This window comes from Bactrocera dorsalis, chromosome 3, assembly GCF_023373825.1.
Source record: "Bactrocera dorsalis isolate Fly_Bdor chromosome 3, ASM2337382v1, whole genome shotgun sequence".
Lineage (NCBI taxonomy): Eukaryota > Metazoa > Arthropoda > Insecta > Diptera > Tephritidae > Bactrocera > Bactrocera dorsalis.
Window position 1 is genome coordinate 69,492,556 of NC_064305.1, and position 26,809 is coordinate 69,519,364.

The 26,809-nt window shown below is 35.3% G+C and overlaps 1 protein-coding gene across 6 annotated transcripts in view; it reads left to right on the forward strand.

Annotated features, from left to right (window-relative positions):
* LOC105222901 (kinase D-interacting substrate of 220 kDa) overlaps positions 1 to 26,496 on the forward strand; it is an 85,770-nt gene extending 59,274 nt beyond the window's left edge. For 4 of the 6 annotated variants that reach the window (XM_029548934.2, XM_049453164.1, XM_011200447.4 and 1 more), the window contains exons 2-14: positions 6,954 to 7,088; positions 7,222 to 7,419; positions 7,500 to 7,940; positions 8,012 to 9,529; positions 9,588 to 10,224; positions 10,293 to 10,458; positions 11,797 to 11,975; positions 12,040 to 12,269; positions 12,336 to 12,506; positions 12,596 to 12,817; positions 17,002 to 17,110; positions 24,868 to 25,125; positions 25,198 to 26,496. In XM_029548934.2, coding sequence (XP_029404794.2) covers positions 6,978 to 7,088; positions 7,222 to 7,419; positions 7,500 to 7,940; positions 8,012 to 9,529; positions 9,588 to 10,224; positions 10,293 to 10,458; positions 11,797 to 11,975; positions 12,040 to 12,269; positions 12,336 to 12,506; positions 12,596 to 12,817; positions 17,002 to 17,110; positions 24,868 to 25,125; positions 25,198 to 25,394 — 4,437 coding nt within the window. In that variant the 5' untranslated portion in view covers positions 6,954 to 6,977 and the 3' untranslated portion in view covers positions 25,395 to 26,496. Of the gene's footprint in view, positions 1 to 6,953; positions 7,089 to 7,221; positions 7,420 to 7,499; positions 7,941 to 8,011; positions 9,530 to 9,587; positions 10,225 to 10,292; positions 10,459 to 11,796; positions 11,976 to 12,039; positions 12,270 to 12,335; positions 12,507 to 12,595; positions 12,818 to 17,001; positions 22,405 to 24,867; positions 25,126 to 25,197 lie in introns of those variants that run through there. The other 2 variants (XM_011200446.4, XM_029548933.2) reach the window with 1 other exon arrangement.
* Positions 26,497 to 26,809: the final 313 nt, after the last annotated feature.

Sequence of the window (26,809 nt, forward strand, 5' to 3'; positions counted from 1 at the left end):
CTTCATATACATTAATACTTTTGCTTAGTAAAAGTTCTAAAACGTCTAAGGAAACTGGAAGCAACTAAAAATTAATATAGCTTGTTTACTACTATATATTGTAGCATATACACTAAATTTAAAACTTGTTCGTAAAGCATTAGGTCCAAGTTTCTCAGCAACTTCATATATCTCAAGATTTTTGCCTAACAAGTTACTTAAACAGAATTAATTGAAGTGTCTTTGAGAATGATAACTAAGTTGCGTTATATCTTCTTCTTCTTCTTTAGCTCTTTGGCGGCAATTGGAGATGCAAAGTGTAGCCAGTCTCCACCTGATTTTTCCAACGGAATGAAGTCTTCCTCTTCTCTGCTTCCCCCCGTGGGTACTGCGTCTAATACTCTTAGAGCTGAAGTGTTCTCATTCATTCGGCCCTAGCTGCGTAGCCGATGTCTTTTAATTCGCTAAGATATGTCGTCGCATATCTCATACAGCTTATCGTTCCATCGACTGTGGTATTCACAAAGGACCCTTTCTCTCGAAACTCGTAGCGCCGACGCATCAGACAGCAGGATGGAGATGATGAGTGACTTGTAGAGTTTATCTTTTGTTCGTCGAGAGAAGGGACTTCTCAATTTGTTGCTGTTAATACTGGTTCCAAAATAGACGAAATTATCTACGACTTCGAAGTTATGACTGTAAACAGTGACGTGGGAGCCTAGTCGCGAGTGGAACGACAGGAGATATTTCATCTTGCCCCTGTTCACTATCAGATCCATTTGCTTTGCTTCCTTATCTATTCTGGAGAAAGTAGAACTAACAGCGTGTTTGTTGAGGCCAATGATATCAATATCATCGGCGTACACTCTTATAGAAGAAGGTACCTTCCCTGTTTAGTTCAGAAGTCACACGAAAGGGAGTCGTCTGAAACCTCGTTTGATGGCGAACGGCTAGGAGAGCTCTTTCCCAATCCTGGCGGAATTTTTGGCATTGCTAAACGTCAGTTTACACAGTAGTATTAGTTTTGCGGGGATACCAAATTCAGACGTCGCGGCATAAAGGCATCTCTTTTCTTGCTGTCAATTTTCATTTGGGACCTTTTTTACGTGGCGGATCCCAAACCCCGCGCACAACCATGTGGAGGCGATGTTTCGGCATCAAACGGATATTCTTTGTCTACCCAGAGGATACTTGGTTTAGGACCGTAAGCCGTGAAAGCCATATGTAAAAGAATCGTTTCTGACCACTCCCAAGTGAATGGCAATCAAAGAACTTTTCTCACTTGTGTGAACTTCTCTACATGACTCCATCCTCCAAGCTAGTACCGCAGTTTCTGAGATATTCATCTGAAATTTTGAATAACCCATTTCTCCCAAGAAGCTGCTTAGTTGTCAAATCCGCTGATATCGGATCACTATTGGATATAGCTGCCGTAGAAACTGATCGATCAAAAGTCCCTTTCTTCACGAAATTGGGCATAGATTATTGCCCAAGGCACCGCTATAATCTTTGAATTAATTGCTTAGATCGAACCACTGTAGCATATATCTGGTATTAAAATTTTTTATACCTTTTTATCAGGGACCGGAAATAAGAGTAGTTTTACAATTTTTAATAAAAAAAAATCATACGTAAAGGAACATCGTAGAAAAGTTTTGTTTACACCATCATGATTTTTAGGTGAACTATATGCGAAATATTGTATGATTTTTAAATTTTGATTTTTATATATTTAGATCAAAAATAAAAGTTATTTTTGATTTCTATTTTTTTAGATCAAAAATAAAAGTTATTTTTGATTTTTATTTTTTTAGATCAAAAAATAAGAATTATTTTTGATTTTTATATTTTTAAATCAATAATAAAAATCAATTCAAAATTTGTGGCATAATATGTTTCTTAATTTCTGTTAAGCTTTAAAGTAAAACTAAGGTGTACGGTTATAATAACAGCAAAAAATAAATAAATAAAAATTTTGAATTGATTTTTATTATTGATTTAAAAATATAAAAATCAAAAATAATTCTTATTTTTTGATCTAAAAAAATAAAAATCAAAAATAACTTTTATTTTTGATCTAAATATATAAAAATCAAAAATAACTCTTATTTTTTGATTTTTTCGATAAAAGTCATAAGAGTTACGGTCCCTGCTTTTTATGCTATGCCGAAGTTAACACTTCCTCTTGTTTTATATAAAAACGGAAAAATTAAATTTTTTAAATTTAGAAAAAAAATATACTATGTACTAACATAATTAACTAAAAATATGAGTAACATAAAGGGAAACTTTATGTGCAGAAAAAAGCAGAGTTGCATTTAAAATGTGTGCGCAGAAATTTAAAAAAGTCTTAGTAAGATACATGTGTATATTTGTTCTTTCCAGCCAAAAAACTTGTGGCATTGATCGACATATTTAACCTTAACTTTCTCTGATATTTAAATATATCTGCTTATTTGGCTTAATGCACTTCTGACACAGTTAATAAAATTGTGTCGTCATAATAAAATGATCAAATATAAGAACAACAGCATACACAACACAGAACAAGACTGTCGTGGACATTAACACCTGTCAATGTTGGCCTAAAACATTTTCTATAAACATGTATGGATGTATATTTGTGTCACATTTTGACATAAGCACATATGCACAAACAGGTGTATTTGCGCCCTTAAAGTGTCACATGCCAATCGATCAATGTCAATGTCATCAGTTCTAACATTTTATCACATTTGATTGCAACTGAAACCCTCGTAACTCCCTCGGTACACATATCCACAATATCTTACATTTAATAAGCCACTACTTAGACATAGTAAGTAGTCCATTAAGACCACTTAATATAAAGGTAAATATTTACGCTATTCCTTATCTTTAACTTGAATTTGTTGTTATAATTTTTTGTTGTTATTGCACTTTTATTTACATTGCTTCACTCAGGCATTTTCATTTCCACACTTGGCACTTCTACAGGCTAGTGCTTTTTATCATAACTTTTAAAGAGTTTTTGTAGCACTTGTGATTTTTCAGTTATCACTCGAAATAGTTGAAGCATCAAAATAAATTAGTCAACATTACTTAATTGTGAACCAAACAATTGAGCTGCTAAAATCAATGATGAAAGTTGTAAAAATCATGTTTTAACAATTCGATATTATTGTTATATTTAAGTGGTTCAATATTTTGATTGAGCTATGTTGCATATTCCTTGGTTTGTTTTTGTAAACACACTCTAACCTAAAATGGTTAAAATTATTAAAGAGTATACAATGGCAATTTTAAATTCACACTAATCGAATGTACACCCCTATATGTATAAAAAGTTATCCATTTCGTGGTTCTCTACTTTTTTTTTAAAGAAAAAACAATGAATCTTCGAATTTAATGGGTATTGTGTATTATCATTCAAAGAACATTCTTTGGCATTTATTTTTTGATGTTTATCTCTGTTGGCCGCGGCTACGTCTCATATGGTCCATCCCGTCCAATTTGCAATGACTGGTTCGGGTAACTAGCGAATAACACGCATAATGTTTTGCTCCAAAGCCTGAATCGAAGCTGGATTATCCGCATAGACTTTAGACTTTACATATCCCCATAGGAAAAAGTCTAACGGCGTGATATCACTCGATCTTGGTGGCCAAGCGACCGGCCCAAAACGTGAAATTATCTGCGGTGCATTCCTCGTTTATAAATCTAAACGATGGCCATTGACGGTTACGTTCTCACCGTCATCATTTTTGTAGGAGAATGAACCGATGATTCCACCGGCATATATAAACCACACCGAACCGTTGTTTTTTCTGGATGAAATGGCAGCTCTTGAATCTCTTCAGGTTGATCTTCGTCCCAAATGCGGCAATTTTGATTGTTTACATACCCATACATATACAAAATTTGGCTCGAAAACGCCGGATCTTCTTGGAACTTTTTAATAGCCCATTGAGCGCGAAGCGATGGGAAGGTCGAGCGACTTCAGTTTTTTCAAAAGCGTAAAATGCGCCAAGTCGTTCCATACATCAGTCCGAGTTGTTGCGAACGGCGCCGAATCGACTTTCCATGATCTTCGTGTATACTTTCAACTACGGCTGCTATATTTCCTTCCTGCGCGCTGGGCGTGGTCTATTTGGTCGAATATTATCCAATAATGAATGCTGGGTCTCAAAATGGATAATAGTGTTGCGAATAGTTCGCTCAGTAGGCCGATTATGTGGACCATGAGTTGAGCGAAGCGTGCGAACCACATTCTTTACAGAACGTGAATTTTCGTAGCGAACTTGAACGATTTGAACGTTGTTCAGACATACGCCTTTCTATGATGAAATTCCAAGCAATACTGAACAAAAGTAACATGACAGCTTGACACGACTCACCCATGAACTGTTAAAAGAAGGTTATTAAAGAAAGTACTTCTACTTGGATCACCCCTCGTATGATAGCAAATTTGTTTACCATTATGTTTTACAAATGATTTTGGGCAAGTGGCTCGAATAAAATTCAGCCACAACGTTTCATTTTCGACCACTTTTAGACGAATATTCTCATCCAAAACGAATATTCTTTTCCCAGTCTCGGGTTTATCTGCGTGGATTAGCGACTTCATATAACCCAAAAAATTTGGTTTAATTGTGTTAAATGCTCTTCGAAGCCACGCCACAGTCCCACGATGCAAAATAATTCGCTTACTAATATGACACAAAATTAAAGAAAAGTTTAGTTCGGTTAATCTAACAGGCTATTGAGCCACAAATAGATCAGTTTTCGTGCTTTGCGCCACCAAAAGCGCCTACGGTTAAAGCGAGTTTCAACAGACTTTGTGACCTAACTCGCAAAAAGTTAATCTCTACAGATTCCTTGGTGCCTTGCTTTTGACATTTCCTGCAGACTTCTGTCAGTCCCATTCTGCAGGTGTGTGCCGCCATCAGACTGTGCCCAATAAGTATTCCGATCGTGTTCCTACAGTCCATTCTATCGAGTGCCAGTAGAAACTTTGTACATACATATGCAATCTAACGTTTTACACATGACTTTTGCAGTTTTGCACCCAGATAGATTGTCCTATTGCATTTTGGTTTTTCTTGCCATGCCACTGTCCAGATCGTGGTATAAAAAATGCATGGGCTTTCCCCAACATTGATCATGTTTTCGGGCGACCGCCCTTCTTGGCAATCTCGTCTACTATCTTATTGCCATCGTTACGTTTGCGACATGGCATCCAATAAAAGTGAAGTCGCTTACTTCTAGCGACAGTCTCCACTGCTGCTTTGCTTTCCAAGACACTTCTGTGACCGATATACAAAACGTGGTTAAAGCCTTGATTGCTGCTAGTCTATCCACGAAGTTGTTAAATCTGGACTTGTCTGCTAATGCGTTAGAAGCTATCCCTTAGGAAAGTTTAGTATACGGCAGACAAATTTATGACGTTTAGGGATGGTTAGTGTTCCACCACTTCGGAGGTATTCAGTTTTATTCGTGCTATACAGCAGATTTGACTTTTTTTGTGATAATCATGGCATGAAACTGTGGTACTATGTCCCATAATATTATTTAACCGATTTTTCATATGTTAAGCAAATGGCATAGAGCTTAAACTTAGCGTATCCACTTCTCTTCTAATTAATTTGTAAGTTCTGAAAACTAAAATAGCAGATTTCGGATTATATTGGCTCATACTAAATACTTGTATTTCTATATATAAAGCTTTGGTACTTCATATGCTTAAATTATGTACGCAAATTATTGGTATGAAATGAAATGAGATCAAAACTATGAAAGTTTGTTAAGCCAGTGTTGTAAACTGTTTAAAAAGTGAAAGCTCTTTAAAAACTAATTCTAGTTCATTCAATGCCGAGGTATCCTTCATCCTTTTGTGCATAACTCATTTACTTATTTAACAGATGAATGTTGTCAATCTCTCCAATTTTAACTAATTTAATTTAAGCTCATGGCTTGGAAGCTTTTAAATACAATTAGCATAAGTTTAAAGCTTGCTTTGGAAACTTGCCTCTCCATAAAATGTTCACAATAACTGTTAAACTAATTGCCTGCCCTGATGAATACGTCTAGTTAAACATTTTGCTTTTGTACTTTTTTTAAATGAGCTTTTCTGAGTTAAAATATTGTAAGCGAATTTTATGTAAGTTTTAAATATTTTTTATATTACTCCACTAATACTTAATACTTATTTGACTTATACATGTGTAGTTTTGCAATTTTCTTAAATTGTCTAAATCAACCTGTTATGAATGTGAAAGCTCTCCTTGTGTGAAATAGGTATATATTTTTTTACATAATAAGGGTGAAAATGAAACCGTGGTACTATTGGCTAAAGCTTGAGTAACTTTTAACTAATAACGATAATAACTAAAAAACGAAGAAGAAGTATGTTTGGTCCAAGGCTGTCCCAGCCATTTGTTGCTTAAGTTAATTAAAAAGCTTCTTTAATGTAAAAGCTCCTATTGTGATTTGTGAAAGTTGATCCGCCTTAACTGCTACTGTTATGATCTACAAACTCAGAAGCGAATGTGAAAGTTGCATTGGTTTTGGATGAACCGAAAGCTTTTTTGAGCTTTAGATTCCGAACTGAATGTGAAAGCTGTTTTTTGTGGAAAATGTAACACTTTTTTGTGATTTTGGTGTGTTTTTGATTAAGCTAAAGCACATGTGAACTTTAGCTCCCGAAGTGAATGTGAAAGCTCTTTTTTTTGTGGAAAATATTATAAGATATTTTTGTGATGCATAAAACTTTAGTGTGTGCGTCTTATGCTGAAATTTTTTTTCATATATTCAGCAACTGCAATGCACCTTGAGATGAATTTTTGCCTTGCGATATATGTGTTTTTTTTCTGAGTGTCTAAATAATTCCATATAATATTTTGGCATGAAACTCTCCCTAACTAACAAAATCTATTAATATTGTTCAACAAGCGCTGCAATATTTTTCTAATGTTTTTTATCTTTTTTATATTTAGCATCTCAATCGCTACGGAGATTCTATGGGTTCACTAGCACATCGAGCGCTCCTACAATATGTGGAAAATAATGACCTATCCGGCTTGCGCGCTATCTTAGATAGTCGGCATTTATCCGTCGATGATCGTGATGAGGTGAGTAATATTATTCTTAACTTCACCACACAGGGGTTTCTTGGAAGAATACATCCAATGACAGCTTTTTCATAAAAGCTTTATTGCCTCGAAAAGTGTAATATATCGAGATTTGTCATCTTTTTTATAACAGAATGGCACCACTGGACTTATGGTTGTTGCTGGACGTGGCTTAACTGTTTTTGTGCGCGAATTCTTGGCACGCGGCGCAGATGTCCAAGCGGAGGACAATGACAACTGGACGGCACTTATATGCGCGGCCAAAAATGGTCACTTCGATATCGTACAAGTGCTCATTGATCACGGCGCCGATATTGAGCATCGTGATATGGTAAATATTTTTGCATAACATACCTCGCCGAACGCTTCTCCTTAACACTTGTCGTGCTTCTCCCTCTCTCTTTTGAACAGGGCGGTTGGACGGCATTAATGTGGGCCGCTTACCGTGGCCACACCGATCTGGTGCGTTTTCTGCTCGAGAAAGGCGCGGACGTGAATGTGCATGGCAATTATCATTTGGGTCCACTGCTGTGGGCAGCAGGTCGTGGCTTCAGAGATATTGTTGAATTGTTGGTGCAACGCGGTGCTAAGGTGAATGTCGGCGACAAGTATGGCACAACAGCCTTGGTGTGGGCGTGCCGCAAAGGCAATGCTGAGATTGTCGATACGCTACTAAAGGCCGGTGCTAATGTCGACACAGCGGGCATGTATTCGTGGACACCACTGCTGGTAGCCACCTCAGGTGGACATACAGACTGTGTTACCTCACTGCTGGAGAAGAAACCCAATGTTAATGCGCTGGATAAGGATGGCATGACAGCGTTGGCGATTGCGAGTCGTGAGGGCTTCCAGGTGGGTACAGCGCGCCGTCAATTTAGTATATGCTATAAAAATAATTCGATGATTCCTTATTTCTCCCGTAGGAAATATGCGCGGCTCTTATCGCCGCTGGCGCCTACATCAACATACAAGATCGTGCCGGCGATACGCCCCTCATACATGCCGTCAAGGGTGGTCATCGTGGCGTTGTTGAAGCGCTGCTTAAGAAGCATGCTGATGTCGATATACAAGGCAAGGATCGGAAAACCGCTATATACACCGCGGTGGAGAAAGGTCACACGCATATCGTAAAGATGCTATTGTCCACCAATCCCGATCTTGAGGCGGCGACTAAAGACGGTGATACCGCGCTGCTGCGCGCCGTGCGCAATCGTAATCTGGAAATGGTGCAAATGCTGTTGGATCGCAAGGCAAAGGTGACGGCGAGCGATAAGCGCGGTGACACCTGCTTGCACATTGCTATGCGCGCGCGTTCCAAAGCGATTGTGGAGGCATTGCTGCGCAACCCCAAAAATAGTCAACTCTTGTACAGAGCCAATAAAGCCGGTGAGACGCCATACAATATCGATACCATACATCAAAAAACTATACTGGGACAGGTGTTTGGCGCGCGTCGTCTCAATACGAATGAAGACTCGGAAGGCATGCTCGGCTATGAATTGTACTCGTCCGCTTTGGCTGATGTACTGAGTGAACCCACGCTAACCACACCCATTACGGTCGGTTTGTACGCCAAATGGGGTAGCGGTAAAAGTTTTCTGCTCAACAAACTACGCGATGAGATGAATAATTTCGCGCGCCAGTGGGCGGAACCGCCCATCAATACGAGTGGCTTGATGTTCCTGGTAAATCTGCACATTGCGCTAGTACTGGGCACCGTAGTCGGCCTATCTTCGTGGTCTGCCATGTGGGGAGGTATAGCGGCAGTGCTTTATTTAGTGTTCACATACCTCCTGCTTGCCAGTATTAATTATGCCAACAACCATATGGACGTCTACTGGGCCTATTCGGTGCAACATGGCATTATGAAGCGCTTCGGTCGTCTACGTCTCATATTACAAGTGGCATTCTGTCATCCGCCCGGCGCGCAAGCGGACGCACAAGCGAAGCCGGTGCGTTTTCACTTTGCTGAGGCGAGTAGCGCGTCGCCTACGGGCGAGAGTGCGGTTACACATATGTTGGCTGCGCTCTATGAAGCCATCGAATCGCACTATGGTTGGCTGTCGACACGCTTGTATCGCGCGTTTCGTCCCAAGGCGTTAAAAGTGACATCCGGTTGGCGTTGGCGTCGCATGTGTTGCATGCCGCTTGTGATCATTTTCGAGTTATGTCTGTTAACACTTATTACGGGTATCTCGCTCGTGGTGGCGTACTTCACGTACGCTTCGGCTGAGGAACAAGAAAGTATACTCGTTTCGATTTATGTAATTTGCGCGATATTAGTGACTATTATCTGCACGAATTTACACGGACTGGCGAAGGCATTCGGTTCGCTCTTCATTTCACAAGGGCGCCATTTGCGTCGCTCGGTGCGTCTTAATGAGGGCGCGCCACTGACTGCAATGGGCGCCGAGGTGGCGCTTATGACCGATATGGTGAAGGTAAGTAGGTGTGATTTCGCAGTAAAAACTTGCAATAAATATGCTTGTGCCCCCACAGTGCCTGGATGCTTTTACGAATCAGCAAAGCCGTCTTGTGGGCGTGGTGGACGCATTAGACTCATGTGATACGGAGCGCATACTTTGTGTGCTCAACGCCATACAAACGCTGCTCTCCTCGCCGAATCGTCCATTTGTTCTGCTCATCGCTGTCGACCCGCATGTTATTGCCAAAGCAGCAGAGGCTAATAGCAGACGTCTCTTCACCGAAGGTGGCATTGGTGGCCATGATTTCTTGCGCAATTTGGTGCACTTGCCGGTGTACTTGCAGAACTCTGGTTTGCGTAAAGTGCAACGCGCACAAATGACCGCTATGCTCTTCAAACGCAACTACAGTGAGTTCCCTAACGAGGATGGTCCAACACTGGGACATTCGGTGTCGGCACGTCGCTTGTCCAATGCATCAGAAATAATGTCCAGTCAAGAGAAACTGCGCACCTCGCACAATCCCGGACGCAGCGGCAAGAAGATGCGTCTCTCCGAGTCGGTGGCCAGTTCTATTGGCTCGAATTTGCATCGTTTGGGTCAGAATCCGCAGGGCGTGCTCGATCTGTCGCGCATCATGTTAACCGATGACTACTTCAGTGATGTGAATCCGCGCAGTATGCGGCGTCTCATGAATGTCATCTACATAACCGGTTAGTTTCAAGCAGATCATGCACGTTTGTTTAGAGTTTACTAAAATTTATTTTGTTTTTCTTTTTAGTGCGTCTACTGAAAGCATTCCAAATAGACTTTAGTTGGTATCGTTTAAGTTCTTGGATCAATTTAACGGAGCAGTGGCCGCTGCGTGCCAGCATGATTGTGCTGCAGCACGACAACTTCATGGATTCGTACGACGATAATGTGTCGCTGCAAGCTGTCTATGAAAAGTGCGTATTACACTATGCTACAAAATAAATATTTTTGTTTCGGCTTCGGTACCTCAAGTGTTTGAATGATATACGATAACGGTAGCAATAATATTCTATAGCACGAACTCTTTGCAGAGTTTTGAAATTTAAGTTTTTTTGTTAAAAAATGGAGTTAAATGTTATAAAAAATGGGTTTCAAAACTGAATACTGAATCTATCCCAAAAGGATTTAAAATAAATTTATCGGAGGCATATTTTCATATAACTTTTTAACCCTTAAATAATTACCGGTGATGGTCATCTCGACCCGCTTTAAATTTCAATTTTAAGAGAAATATCATAAAATCCCTCTACAGAAGTCTTTAAAGAAATCTGATATAAAATTGTCAAAATCATTTACGGGTCAAAAAGTATGAGTGAAATAATAATAGCATTCTTAGAAAGAACTTTGTTTCAGAATAGAAAAATATTTTTCCGTAGATGGATAGTAATAGTGACTTTTAAAGTGATTCAAGCGAAAACGCCTGCGGTCAAATCACGCCCATAAAAGTAAGCTGCAGAAAAATTACCACAAATTAGTTGAAAGGCATCTTCAAAGGTTAAGTGAAAATGTAAATCAATATATATCAGTATCTCACAGAGACCTAGGACGAAGTGGAAGATCCACTTTATTCACAGCCTCCATTATGGCTAACCTCCATACCTCCCCCACCTGAGAGACTCCCTCCTTATATAGGAGAGCCGATAGTTCATCGGCACATCTAATGAGCTTATGATGTCCATGGTGCCATCCGGCACTCTAATATTTTGGGGGTGGCCCAGGGTTTCCTCTGACAGCCTTCAGGAAGACGTGGGATATGGCACCATCCTCCCTCCTGCGGTCGAACACGCAAAGCTCTATTGTGCGAGCGTTTTTAGCGATTAGTTTGGCGAAGCTCCTGTTCGGAGTATTTTACCAAGGGCGGTTTCTCTCTCATGCGATCTTTGCCGCTTAACTGCTGATTTATTTTTTTTTTTTGCGTACGGTCCTACCCTATCGTCCTGACTCTCGCTCAGCTGACTTGCCCTTGACCCTTGTAGAACCTTTCATAATTGTAGCAAATGTTCCTCTGCTACTGTTGGCGATTCCGCCGCGTATGAAGACTCTACCCGACACTACGTCACCTGCCGGCAGGTTTCTACCGTCTTCACCTATCCTATTGATCACAGAATGGCCTGATGAAGAGACTCCTACTGGGGTCTTGATCTTGTTGCTGCAGTTCACCAGCGACGGTGATTTCACGCCGCAAAATATCTGTCTTGAATGTTTTAATTATTTATATACCCAAGCTCAATTAAATATTATTTTTTTTATAGAGTACGCCCGAAAATCGCTTGCCTACGCGAGGCAGCACCGCTGCTCGAGCTCGATCGCGATGAACGCAAATTGGATGCATTCTTGCAGTTGCACAAATCGGATTTGTTAGTGGCGGATTTGCGCATATTTCTGCCTTTCACTATCAATCTCGATCCATATTTGAGAAAAGTTTTGAAAGGTTCGTGCAAAATTATTATAAAAATTAAAAATATACATATACTTAAATATATTTTTTGTTGCAGAGGACCAACAATCAATCGAAGATGAAGGCACGCTAATGCTACAGAATAAGCCGAGCATTAATCCTGCCGTACGCATACCCCCACCAACACCGACGTATGTGCCTTCGCCCGCTGCTTATCCGCCATATCAATTATTCCACAACGACTATGAGTTGAGACATCGAAATGCCAGTATAAATTCGGAGCCAGCTATGACGCCGCTAATCGGCTCGCCAAGTGATTCGTTTGGTGTAAGTGCTGAATTTTATGGCATGTGTTGTGATGATATGTGAAGTATTTGTTGTAAATATTTATAGGATGACGTGCTGCAGACAAAACTATCCGACTTGACAGTGGAAGGTGTCATCAGCTTGCTGGAGCGCGTCGATGACTTGCGACCCGCTTTACCGAAATTGTCACCTATTCTCAAAGAGAATGCCATAAACGGGCGCGTACTGAAATACTGCGATATTAACGATCTGAAAGGGGTAATATCATGCACACCAATCAAAATGTTTCAATTTTAATAAATTCATCAATTTTAATTAAAACTTGCTTTCTAACTTTTTTGTAACAGGTGCTCGGTCTCAATTTTGGCCACTGGGAATTATTTAGATTACTTATAAACACATTGCGAGACTGTGAAAAATTGCAACGTAAATTCAAGCCAACACCGGCGATAGCCGATGTGCCAGCTTCAAATGCGCCAGCACCAAAAGACAGCACAGACACACATACGCTGGCGCCGAGTCAACCGCATTCGCGCAAAAACTCAACCACGAGTCATATGGAAAAGCAGGTTTGTGTAGCAACAACAACCGGAGTGCAGACCTCCGTTATTAGTGTGTTGAACTAAATTCGGTAGTATCAATATTTCCATGTACTACTTACTACAAATTCAAAAAGTACTGTTTTTGAAATATTTTCGAAAAATATTGTTTAAAAAAAAAACTTCGAAGAATATTGGTTTTGAAAAAATTTCGATAAATACTGTTTTTTTTTTAATTTAGAAAAATACTGTTTTTGAAAAAAATTCGAAAAATATTGTTTTTGAAAATTTTTCGAAAAATATCGTTTTTGAAAACATTTCGAAAAAATACTACTTTTCAAAAAATTTCGATAAATATGGCTTTTGAAAAAAGTTCTATAAATATTGTTTTTACAAATTTTTCGAAAAATGTGGTTTTTGAAACCACTTCGTAAAAAATTTCCAAAAATATTATTTTTTTAAATTTTCGAAAAGTGGTGGTTTTGAAAACATTTCAAAACATATTGTTTTTGAAGAATTTTCGAAAAATGCTGTTTTTGAAAAATTTTCGAAAAATGCTGTTTTTTTTTTAATTTAGAGAAATATTGTTTCTGAAAAAAATTTGAAGAATACTGTTTTTGAAAACATTTCGTAAAAAATATTACTTTTCAAAAAATTTCGATAAATATGGCTTTAAAAAAAAAAGTTAAAAAAATATTGTTTTTAAAAATTTTTCGAAAAATGTTGTTTTTGAAAGCATTTCGTAGAATATTGCCTTTAAAAAATTTCAAAAAATATTATTTTTGAAAATTTTCGAAAAATGCTGTTTTGAAAAGTTTAACAAAAGAACTGTTTTTGAAAACATTTCGAAAAATACTTAAATTTCAAACATTCATCATTTGAGTGTGTAGTTGGAAATATTGCGCAGAGCAATTCAATGTCGCAAGCAACACATTTCATGATTGCACACACACACACTTACATATGTACAAAGCAATTCGTTTTCATGCATAACGTATATTCTTATTTTGTTTGCGCATCATTCCAAAAATGCAGCCAAAAGTACACGATTATGAGTATCTACAGGTAAAAGTCATTAATTTTAAATTTCATACATATTTTTACGGTGTTGCCCATATATTATACTATATACATATGTATATTTAAATAAGTTGATTTGCTCAATTCTTGTATGCTAAAGAAATTTACGATCTCTAAATGTGTTTTTTTCAAATTTTGAATTCGCACGAATTTATAAGTCAGTATTTTTGTCGTAGTTATGATTTTGAGTTTATAAATAATATTTTTTTAAGGTTATAGTTGAATTCATTTTATGCCTTTTTTTTAAATTTTTTAAAGTCAAAAGGTCTAATTAAGTTAGGCAGTCGAATGAAGTGTCATGTCGGATAAGTTGAGATGTCCACAATAATGTGGTTGATATCAGAGAATGCTCAAGGTTATCCGAAGTAGCGATATATTCAGGAACAGTATTGAAATATTGAAACTATTAATACTTAAGCTAAGTGAAATGTTAGCGGATTTTGGTTTTTTATAGTTTGAAATAACACATTCAAAGTGTATTAATGGAAGATTTTAAATATCATATAGGTGATATGAGAGCACATATGGAAAGTATTACAAAACAGAAGCAGTGTGAGGATTTTCTTCAATTTTTAACACTAATGTCTAAAAAGTTTCTAAAAAAATAACCAAATTGGTACTGCAAACGCTTAAAACTAACAAGAGAACATCTACAGATGACCAAACACACCCCTTGACTACACCACTCTACAAAAAATCCTACGTGTTATGGAAATTTTACTATAATTTTCGGTTTCAGCAAATCAAACTTAGCAAGAAATGTCAAAATTATTGTGAAATAGTGTTATTAAGATGTCAGTGAAAATAACGTACCTGTAGGTAATGCATCATGTCTCAACTTAAAAATCTTAATATAGAAAGAAAGGATACGATCAAAGGCTTGTAAAACCCTTGTTGGTTGAGATCAACATACCGCATGATGTGGTTGGATCATCTGGTTAAATATTAAAAAGAGAAGGAAAAGTTGTAAGAGTCGTTTACATTTTCTGATTTTTAAACGTACACAGTTTTAGATTCCAAAAGTTGTCGATTGAGATTAGAGTAAATCAGGTTGAATGGTTATTTCGTAGTTGGAGAAATATTTCTTTACGTTAGTCTTCCAGAAGTTTTCAAATAAAATGCTTTTATAGGAGGTTTGAAGAAATATCCATAATTGAAAAATTATATTTCAATTCCATTCGAATATTGTTCTTGTTGCAAAGGAATACCTAGACACTGCTTGAGCGAAATAGTAGAAGTAATTGTTATTAAAACCATCTAACTCAACGTCTAGGATACGGGCTGTTTCGATGGGGTCGGTACATAGAGAGAGGAGTGTAAAATTACTTGTTTTGGTGAGGCATGCAAAAGATGGTTAGTATCATACAAGAACTTTTTGCAGACAGAACATATGTTAAGTACATCAGAGGTATGCTGGATGGGTAAGAATTCAGCCTACGACTGTCAATCCAGAACAAAAGTAATGATAGCTCGCCGGTGATAGTTGCATCGAAAGTAACCAAGGTCTAAGTGCAAAGCGCCTTACACTTCACTATATGTTTAGTTTAAGAAGAAGTTATTTTATAACATAGAAAAGAACTACGACTTTCTTCGCAAATATATTTTTTCATTATAATTATTTTATGGTGTTGTAATGATTGGATATAATATGTTACTTTGTCAAAATAAACATTCAGGGTTATATAGCATAAACTTGCAACAAGCTGAAAGTTGTGAATATGCTGTAAATGTTCAAAATTAAAAATTGTATACTAAAACTGCTCATCGTTCAGAGATTTGGAAAAAAATTCTCGAGAAAGGTTAAATAAATTTAAAGCGAATTTCTACGAAACGGCAAATTTTATAAAAATTAATTTAAACATTAGATATACTATAAATAAACAGCATAGGCACGAAATTAAAAAAAAAAATAAAGTATTATTTAAAAAAAATTATTAAAAAATTAGTTTTAAAAAATTTAAAATGATTAAAAAGAATTTAAAAATTATTAAAAAAAAAAATTTTTAAATTTTTTAAAAATTAATTTCAAAAAATTTAAAAAAATATGTTTAAAAAGTTGTCTACCAACTACAATACTATAAAAAACATACCTCAGCAGTAGGTCTTAGAAAATAAGTTTTAATACATTTTTTTATTTTCGGCTTAAGTAATTTTTTGGCTATCATTTACCAATTCGTTAAAAATCGCAAAGTTTTTCATTACAATTCACCTCGAGTATTTTTTTATGCTCATATCGGGTTTTAGTACGTTATACAAGTACAATGTATATGTATATGATCAGCGAGGCAAGCCAAGTCTATTTAGCCATGTCTATCTGTCCGTCTGCCGATCTGTCTACCGTCCGCCGTTTTTAAGATAACGATCTGGAAATTTTTACACGTTCTTTTCTTTTCAAGAAACTGCTAATTTGTCAGTACCGCTGATATCGGACCACTATAGCATATAGTTGCCATACAAACAAACCGTTGAAAATCAAGTTGTCCATACAAACTTTTTTATTCGACAAGGTATTTTCAAAAATATGGCATGAATTATTCTCCAAGGCAACCATACAAAATTTTAAAGAAATTGTTCAAATCGGACCACTATACCATATAGCTTTCATACAAACTGAACGTTCGAATCTAGTGCTTTTAGGAATATTTTGTATTTGTAAAGGATCATATAACTCCGGTGCAACTGAAGTTAAGGTTTTTCTTCTTATAAGTATATGAATTAATTATAGGGTTATAATACAAAAATATGTTAGACTTTGATAAAACTAAAAATACGATTTTTTGATTTACATTAAAATTAATTTATTATCCTATCAAGTAAAACCCATGTAAAACTATGTAAAATAATAAATTCTGCTATCTATTTTCCGAGTTTATGAAATTTTGTGATTCCCATTCTTTTGCCGTACTAAATGTATACTTGATTTTCGTGTATTTTTCACTGTTGTTTTACGCTCATCAGTTGCTTACGCTTATGTAAATAGAAACTTAATTCTTCGACAGAATTTTTTAAGTTTGTATCAAAGTTGGTGTAAATATTTTTCGTGTAGAAGATTAGTTACAGCATTGTATGTTGGAGACGCTACTTTTCGTACACTTTATTAACCACATGAAATGCTTATTTCCGCTCATTTACAGGTCACGCTGGAGGAGCAAATGATTTGCGGCGCTTTGCAAACCCTCAACGAGGAGGCCTTCGAGGATGTGGCGAGCAGTGAGCGACCCAGCCCATCGGGTTTGCCTACAGGTGAGATGTTAGCTGCAGCTGCACAACTGCAATTAGCGCCCATACGCGAGTCATCGGAATTCGGTTCACCGTCCGATGACCTCAAATTTAATCACTTCCTACAGTATGCCAACAATAACAACTACGGCAATTTTCATACACAACAACATAATCACAGCGACAGCACGCATTCGCTGCAAAGTATCGGTATTGGTGGTGGTGGCGGTGTTAGTGTTGGTGTTGTTAGTAATAACACTATCCATATGGGTAATGGAGGCACTGGCATTTTTAATAATAGTAATATTGGTAGTGGTGACATGTATAAGTTGCGTCATAGTATTGTTGGTGATGCCAGCACTCAAGCGGCCGTACAATTGTTGGCTAATCAACAACAACAACAACACCAGTTGACAGCTGGTGGGCATGGTCATCATCGCAATCAGCGCCATCACTCGGTAGGTGATGATTTGCTCTATGAATCCCTAATGCCTCAACAACAACTGCGTTCACCTATACAACAACAGCAGCAGCAACAACAACGCAATACAGTACCAACAGTTGTTGTCATACCAAATACAAATGGTGATCACGATATCAGCGATACGCCTCTATAGTAAAGCAAGGCGTTAGATTTCGAAAAATATTTATTTTCGAATTGTCGAACATTCTTTTAGTAACTATGCAATATTACGGTGCCAGTAACAAATGCAATTATCTAAACTAGTAAATACACGTATATATTGTATTGTGGTTATCGGTCACAAACCCTCCCAGAACTGCACCACTAATAGCACACAGTTTGTTAGCACAGTACCGTACACACACACATATACACGTACACTCACAGGCACTTGAAGTATTAACAACTTTGTGTTACCACATTTGTACATTTGAAATGGAGTACATTTGCGAGGTGACAGCGTCACGGTATGCACTCAGAGCCCGAGAACTTTCAGATTTTATCCAATCTAGTCGAGTTATATAAGAAATGCTATTTGGAGCGCCATTTAGCGCAGTATTAACGCCCTCTTTGTGTGTTAACGGCTTTAGTTTTGATTTTTGACAAAATTTAAATAAATTTGACAAAATTCATAGCTGAATTTACCTAGCCAGAGAATATATAGTTTTTGTCAATATATTTTATTTGAAAAAAAAAAACACAAGAAAGTTTTTAAAAACACGATAAGTCATATAAATTAAAAAAAAAAATCGATGTGGAGAAATATTGGAACTGAAAATACTGGACGACTTTAGTTTCAAAAATATTGTTTTGACCTGACATTTTAAAAAACCATCTTTCGATTCAAAATTTTAGTTTTTTTCTTAAATATCAAACGTAAAATAATTTTTTGCAAGAGCTTTTGAGAGATATTCCGATTTTTAGAAAATTTGTTTTGAAACATAAAATCAAATTAAATATAAAGGGTGATCCATTTCGAGGTTTCCCACTTTTTTAAAGAAAAAACACAGAAACTTCAAATTTAATGTGGAATCTTTATTATTATTCGAAAAAAAAACATTATTTGGCACTTATTTTTTGAAGATTGTCTTTTTCAAATGTTGGGTCCAATTTTCGATCACTCGCTCGAGCATATCGACCGGTAACTGGTGAATGATAAGCCTGATGTTTTGCTTCAAGGCCTGAATCGAAGCGGGTCTGTCCGCACAGACTTTAAATTTTACATATCCACAAAGGATAAAGTCTAACGGTGTGATACCACACGATCTTGATGGCCCATTGACCCAAAACGTGAAATTATCTGCTCACGAAGTGTTTTCTCAATAAATCCATTGATTGATGGGAAGTGTGGGAAATGGCGCCGTCTTATTGAAGCCAAATGTCACCGAGATCACGAGCTTTAATTTTAGGCGTTAATTAGACGGTTATCATGGCGCATTAATTTTGAAATATGGAGCGATGATTCAAGCGACCTTTAAAACACAGTAAACCATTGTTTTTTTTTATGAAATGACAGCTCTTGAATCTCTTCAAGTTACTCTTCACCCCAAATGCAATAATTTTGCTTGTTTACATACCAATTGAGCCAGAAATTGACCTCATCACTGAAAAAATTTTGGCTCTGAAGCATCGGATCTTCTTTAAGAACCCATAGAGCAAGTGATGTCGCTTGGAAAGTTCGAGCGGCTTCAGTTCTTGCACAAGCTGTATTTTGTACGCTTTCAATTAAGATTTCGACGCCAAGTCTTCCCATACGTTAGTCCGAGTTGCTGCGAACGTCACCGAATCGACTCTGACGAAGGCCGTCGTGTACACCCTCAGCTACGGCTGCTATATTGTCTTTGTTCCGTGCTAGACGTGATCTAATCGGTCGAATATTATCCAATAATGAATGCTGGGTTTCAAGATGGTGTCAGTTGGCCGATTATGGTGACAATAAGTTGAGCGAAACGTTTGACACGACTCACTCGTTATATGTCAAAAAAAGGCTATTGAAAAAAGTACCTCTACTTGGATCACCCGTTATATAATGTTGCCATATTATAGGACAATATTTTCGTCGAGAAAAGACGCGCTTTAGTTAGAAATAATATATTTTAGTAAAATTCTTTGAATTTAGAAATTTGCCTCTTCAATACATTAATTTATGTAATTATAAAAAGGAAAACCGTTCGTTTTTACATAGTTAAAAATAATTAGACACTACACCTAAATATACACAAGTCAGCAACATATACATATACATACATACATAAATATACATATATACATATATGCTATGTAAAACTAAACTCTACACACTAGGGTTACATTTTAGAAAACCAGCTCAACAACAACAGTAATTAATTTACAAATTAACAGTTATAAAACTATAAATCATAGACGGAAAAGAATAAACCAACCGACTCTGCTCTTCAATTTTGAATATAAACAACAAATATTTATATTTTTATATATTTTTTTTACTAACTTATATACTTTTGTACATGTCTGCATGCATATGAATCTGCTCATTTGAACTAAAACAAAATTTTTATGGAAAAAATTGCATTACATAAAAATTAAACGTTAAAGAAATGACAAAACTACGAACATATCTCAAGCTAAGCTTGACTTCAAAAGTTTTAAAGCGTTTTAGGTTAGTTGCGAGTAATAAATTGAAATAATAATAATATTAATGGCCAGATAGGAGTAAAGTATAGAAAATTTGGTGTTGAAAAATTTTCGAACGCTTTCTAAAGAGCAAAAATAACAATAATTATGAGACTAATCAATATTTTTTAATTGATCACTTACATATATTGGGACAAAAAAACACCCGGAAATTGTAATTAAATTTGGATATGGATAAAATATCGAACACAGAATTTGTCTATTTTTTTTTTATTTCTAACCAAGTTTCGTGTGCGGAATTGTGGCGAATGTTGGAAAAGACTTAAAGTGATTCAGTTTTATCGAAAACACAAGCCTACGAGTGGTATAAAGTCTTCAAGGACGGTTGAGAGATCGTTGATGAAATCCCTGTTCTGCATTAATGTATTAAAAAAGTGAAGAATATGGTACTTGAAAATCGTCAGACAAGTGTTAGAGAGATAGCAAGAGAGTTTGACATCTCTCGGGCGTCCATTCGAATGATTTTGGTGGATACTTTGGATATAAAATGGGTTTTTGCTCGACTCGGCCCGATAAAGTTGAATTTTTTTCGCATGGAGTTACGATTGTGACCTAATTTAAACAAAATTTGCCGAAGGAGCTAAAGATCATACCAAAAAGTGATTTTGAAAAGTGTTTCAAGGACTGGAAAATCGTTGGTATAAGTGCTTTACATCTGGTGGGGATTACTTTGAAAGCAACAAAAAAAATATTGATGAAAAATTAAATATTTTGCTTTTTATTTACAATTTCCGGGTACTTTTTTGTCACAATGTATAAGATTCATGGAATTTAAGCAAAGCTTTTCCATATCAGAATTTCACTAAAAGGAAAAAGACCTGCCCATTTCTGTGGTGTCGGGTCTAAGGAACGGATCTGTAAGGATCTAAGCTGCCTATTCAGCACTATTCTTCGAAATTACTTCAGGAATGTTTTCTGTTAATGCAACAACAACAACACAAAATACTTGCTTTAATTTTAATTTGGCCATGTTAATAAGCCTCCACCCACCGAATGGCAGTTACAAAATCGACTACGAATATAAAAGCGAACATAACCACAATCTCGCAATAAAAATTTTAAACAGAATAATGCCTAGTTTGTTTTTTTTTATAATAGGGATGTTACGATTTTATCGGCACGAAAATAATTTACACAATCTAAAAAAAATTTAAAGCATAGATACCATGAAAAGGACAAAACAAAAATGCTAACCTAAAAAAATTGCTTTAGATGGCAGTTTAACGTTTGTTTTCACACATCAAAGTTAATTAATGATTAAAATCACATTCCATTACATTTATTGGCAGACTCAAGTTATGTATGTATGTTTATAAAAGTTGAATCAATTCGCTTGCATGACGACTGGAAATTTTAGTTTAAAATGTGTTTACTCAATAAGCGAAAAATATTTTTTTTATCCGATTTTTGAAATTTTTACTAAGTTTATGGCATATTGCATTGTTGAGTTATGCATAATTATCAAATTTCCTATTTTTATTACTTTTTTTTATAATAATAAAATTATTTATTATTTTTATGCACACGAACATTACACACACACATACAATACATACATACGAATGTTGAATTAATTAACTACACACATTATATTGCATAGAAAATTGTTTGTTACTAATAATAAAGTGCTTATGCATACATAAACACATTTTATATAAAAAAAAAAATATCATAAACTTAAACTCTAGTGCAGCGGGCTTTGAACCTATTTTAAACTAATTTACGTATAGCGAAGACTTTAAAACTATCATAAATGCATGTTTAATTGTTTAAGCAAAAATAACCGTTTCATAAACTATAAAAAAATACACATACAGTATATGAGAAAAGTATGCATACAATGGATAAATGTTTGTGAGCCTAACTGATGCCTAGTATATACTATATACATACATAGTTACACAAATATAGTATAATATCATGTATAGACTAACTAACTGTGGTAGCGTTACATAAATATAATGAAAATATGCTAAAACTAACTGTAGAGTATTGAAAAAATAGTAAAAAAATAAATAGAAATAAAAATATTGATGCAAATGTGTTATAGCAAATATATAAAATATGCAAAATATACTAACGTGCGTTAAAGTAACGATTAATTATAGTATTAGAAAACAAAAGTAAAAAGAAAAATATTAAAAAAAAAAATTATAATAAAAATTTGAAATAAATTATCCAGTGTGCTGTGTTAGTTTCATTTTTTGGGCGTTACGCTGCAAATATGCTGGCTGCTGCAATCACAAAATCATTAAAATTAACATATTACATACTTATGTACATAATATCACTACATAATTTGGTTTTGGCTGGCTGCGCCTGTGCTGCCTTGCGCACTCCTCAATCATGATTCTTTTTTTGGTGTTGGTTGTGCTGCTGGTGAATTTTGGTGTTGGGCTTTTTTTCCTTTTTGTCGTTACATATAAGCTTCGCTGCGCTGGCGCTTCGTGCTCGATTTGGTCACAAAATTAATTGTATATATGTATGTGTACACGTTTATTGTTATGTTACACTAAATAATTGCACTATTTTCTATACATACGTACATAAATACTAGTATAGACGTTTAAGTTATTTTAATATGCTATATATTTATATATGTACATGTATGCATATAATTATAATTAAATTTATAATATAATATGTATATATCGTCAGCTAAAATGCAAAATAACGTAACATCACTTTTCACAAGTTTACAGGTGAAGGAAAAACAACGATAGAATAGAAACCAACAATATTGAAACGAAATTTGGATTTTGGTTATAAAATGGTTTTATGTTGATTACACTGTGGAACATTTTTGGGATTATTGTACCCAGCTTCCTTAGAATTTCTCACAAGATTAGCTATTGTACTGTGTTATGATACACTCATATTGAAAAAATTAGAGCTTTCGTTATAAAATGGTTATATTATTGGTTATTATACCTGATAACGATTTTCATTTGTTTTTTTTTTTTGATGTTTTGCATATTAGGTACGATATATAATAAGTTTATTTCAGCAATACTAGTGTCTGAATATATATTATAGTGCTTTAGGTTATATCTAAAGAAAAGGGTATAAATTAATATTTTAGATTTATTTAGGCATGATAATTGAAAAACAAAGTAAACGTAGCATGAAGGCCACAAAAATAGTGATATTAATAGTAATAAAAGTAGAAAAAAAGAAAAGTTACACATAATACTCTTCAGTAATAAAAATTATACCATGCGAGCACTTGCTTTTAAACGGTCAGTTTGTAGGGCAGCTATATGCTAAAGTGGTCCGATCTGAATAATTTCTTCAGAGATTATATCGTTGTCTTGGACAATAATGTATGTCGAGTTTCATGAAGATATCTTATCAAATTAAAAACGTTTCCATAGAAGATCTTGATTTTGATTTGGCAGTTTGTATGGCAGCTATACGCTATAGTGATCCGATCTGAACAATTTGTTGAGAGACTGTGCGGTTGCCTCGGGCAATAATCTATGTCAAATATGGGAACAATTTCTCGTCAAATAAAGAACTTTTCTATACAAGAACTTGATTTTAATTGGTCAGTTTGTATGAGAACTATATAATATGGTAGTCCGATCTGAATAATTTGTTGAGAAATTGCGTGGTTGCCTTGGGCAGAAATGCATGCCACGTTTCATGAAGATATCTCGTAAAATAAAAAACTTTTCCGTACAAGAACTTGATTATGATTGGTCAGTTTGTATGGCAAGGAATCTACGATTCCATAAATTTTAGGCATCATTCTTAAAATCAAAACTAAATGATAATGTGCATATGTGTGCACTTTAATATTTATAAACTATTTTAAATTATTTTATATAAATAGCAAATCCCAAATATTCGTACATAACCTAACAATATTTGGAATCGTTTTTTAATGCTTTTAGGACATTTATTTCATTTAAGCATTATTTTGTATACGAAACAGCTTTATTTACATATACATACATACATAATATGTGGGTCTGTCAATATATGACAAATATGCTTCGGAAACCGAAACATTTTTTTCTTAATTGTTCTGATTTTACATTTACATGTTTACAATCCATATATGGTATATGTAGATGACAGGTATATAAAGGACCTTAAGTGGTAATTTTAAAACCAAACACCAAATTTTACGAGAGGAACTTTAGGTGGATATTTTTGCACCAAAGTAACCTTAGTTGCGGTTACTAAATAGGTTATAGATTCAGACATCTCGCACCCAAAAATCCCAAACACCACTAACACCATAGGTATTAAGTTGAAGATATTCCTCCAAACTCGCTAACTTAAGAGAAATTAAAAAAATATTTTTACCTACAGACCAGCTTTTCTGAAAAACCCAATTTTCCCGAAAAAAATGTGAAAAAGTATAAAAAAATAATGTATGTGTATATGTATGTAAGTAGTAAAATACATAGGTCCAGTGTACAAATATATATGTATAGAAATTTCTCAAAATTTTCGTTAATTAATACGCTTCAGAACTTGAAGAGACCTTTTTTTTACTTTAAAACTGCATACGTCGTGTGATCAAAGTTGTATATCCAACCTCTCTCGCTCTCTTTTAATTAATACTTAAATCTTTACCTATAAGTCTCTTTTCATACCTAATATGCCCGCATGTCTACCTTAACTATCTCCATAGATGCCGAATTGCAGCTAATCAGTAGCACACCAATGCCACCAGCATCACCGCTGGCACAACGACGCGACTCAATACTGAAACATCAGAACAGCGTTAAAACTGATAAGCGTGTCAGCATCAAGAGTGGCAGCAGCAAACTACAAATGACATCCAATTTGGAGTACATCTCGGAGAAGCCCTCATCGCTCTCATCGTCCGCCTCAACGCTGCCATCAAGCGGCTCAACAACGCTAGAACGGCGGCCGAGCAAAACAACAGGTTGATAGTTATAATCACATAAACAAATTTAAAATTATTTATATTAATTATATGTGCATTTTGTGTTCACAGGTCCACGTCCCGCCTCACTGGTCATCACCAAGCAGGACAACAAGGGTTCACAATTCAAATTGGTGCGTTCATCGTCGGTGGACTATGAGGATATCGAGAGTCAAGTGCCTACGGCGCGCTCGGTGAATAAAATTATATTAGCTGAGCACCTGCCGGAGGATGAATCAGCACCGTTAGTCTTTACTGTGCACAAATGAGCAAATTCAGCGGCTGTGCAAGCAATCAGCTGACTGACTGTAGGCTTGAAATTTAAATTACTAAGCTAGGCTGTGTCTAAGGAATGCCTTCACAAATGAGAATAAATGAAGAAAGGAAAATAAGAAAAAAATTAAAAAATAGCAAAAGATTACCTAAACTGCAAGAAAAGGTCACAAGTTCAGTTACACGCTTTGTTATTGCGCGCCACAATGCAAAAAGGTGCGACAGAATTGTCACAAAGCAACTTTTGATTTTTTTCTATAAAAAAATAATTCTATAAATCTGATTTTTGTGGAAACGTATAGTGCTAGCTCTAATGCATTATCTATATATATATATATATAAGTAGTACATTTATATATAATCAAAATTGGGTTATGTATGTGTGCACTCAGCCGCACATATACATATATATTTATATTTCGATTTCGTTTATACTATATCTTTATATAAAATAATTTAGCAAAATATTCTCTAGTATATTAATTATGTATTGTGCGCATATACCCTATATACCTATATATAACAATACATATACATATATATATATATAACAATTTGTATATGTATAACGTTGTAAAACGCTTTGTGTATGTCCAATACTTAGTATTTAACTAAATGATTTGCAACGATGCCTAAGAATTGAGTGAACCTAAACGTGTAATTATCGCTTAAATTGAGAAGAAAAGTAAAAATAACAATAACAATTACATCGTTAACATTATTTGTTGTTGCTTCTGTTACTAATAAAAAAGTATAAAGTGTATAAATCTACAATTAAATGAAAATCAAAGCGTTATCGTTGCTCCTCAACAACAAGAAACAACCACAATTTACCAATTAAGTATTGTTAGTTACAGAAACTATTAACATTTTAATAAATTAAATTAATTAAAAAACAAAAAATGGTGATTGTCACAAAGGTAGCTAGTAACATATATACAAGAAAAAAACACACACATACACGTGCACTTACAAATTGCATACGATATTTAAAGAAATAAAAGCTTGGCTAGCTTGCAGCCAGTAGCAATTAGACTGTACTTAGCAGAATTGAATGATGTATGAGAATAAAGATTTTAAAATGCAATTGCAAAATTATTGACTGGGTTATTAATTTACTTGTACGGAAGCTCGGAAAAAAATTTCAAGAAGGAACATTTATTAAAGGAGGAGTAAGAAATTTAAATTTTCACTTTTTGCGAAGTTCTCCATTCTACAAAAAATTGTTGTAAACAAAAACCGAAACCAAAGGTTTTTCACCAGCGACTGTTTTATACATTGTTATAAGAAAGCACCCGGAAATTGTGATTTAAATATCACGGGTAAATGATATTTCAAAAATTTTGCTGAGTTGGTAAACTGTCATTAATTATTATGCCAAGTGTGAGCGCGATCTGTCTGCCAGTTTGTT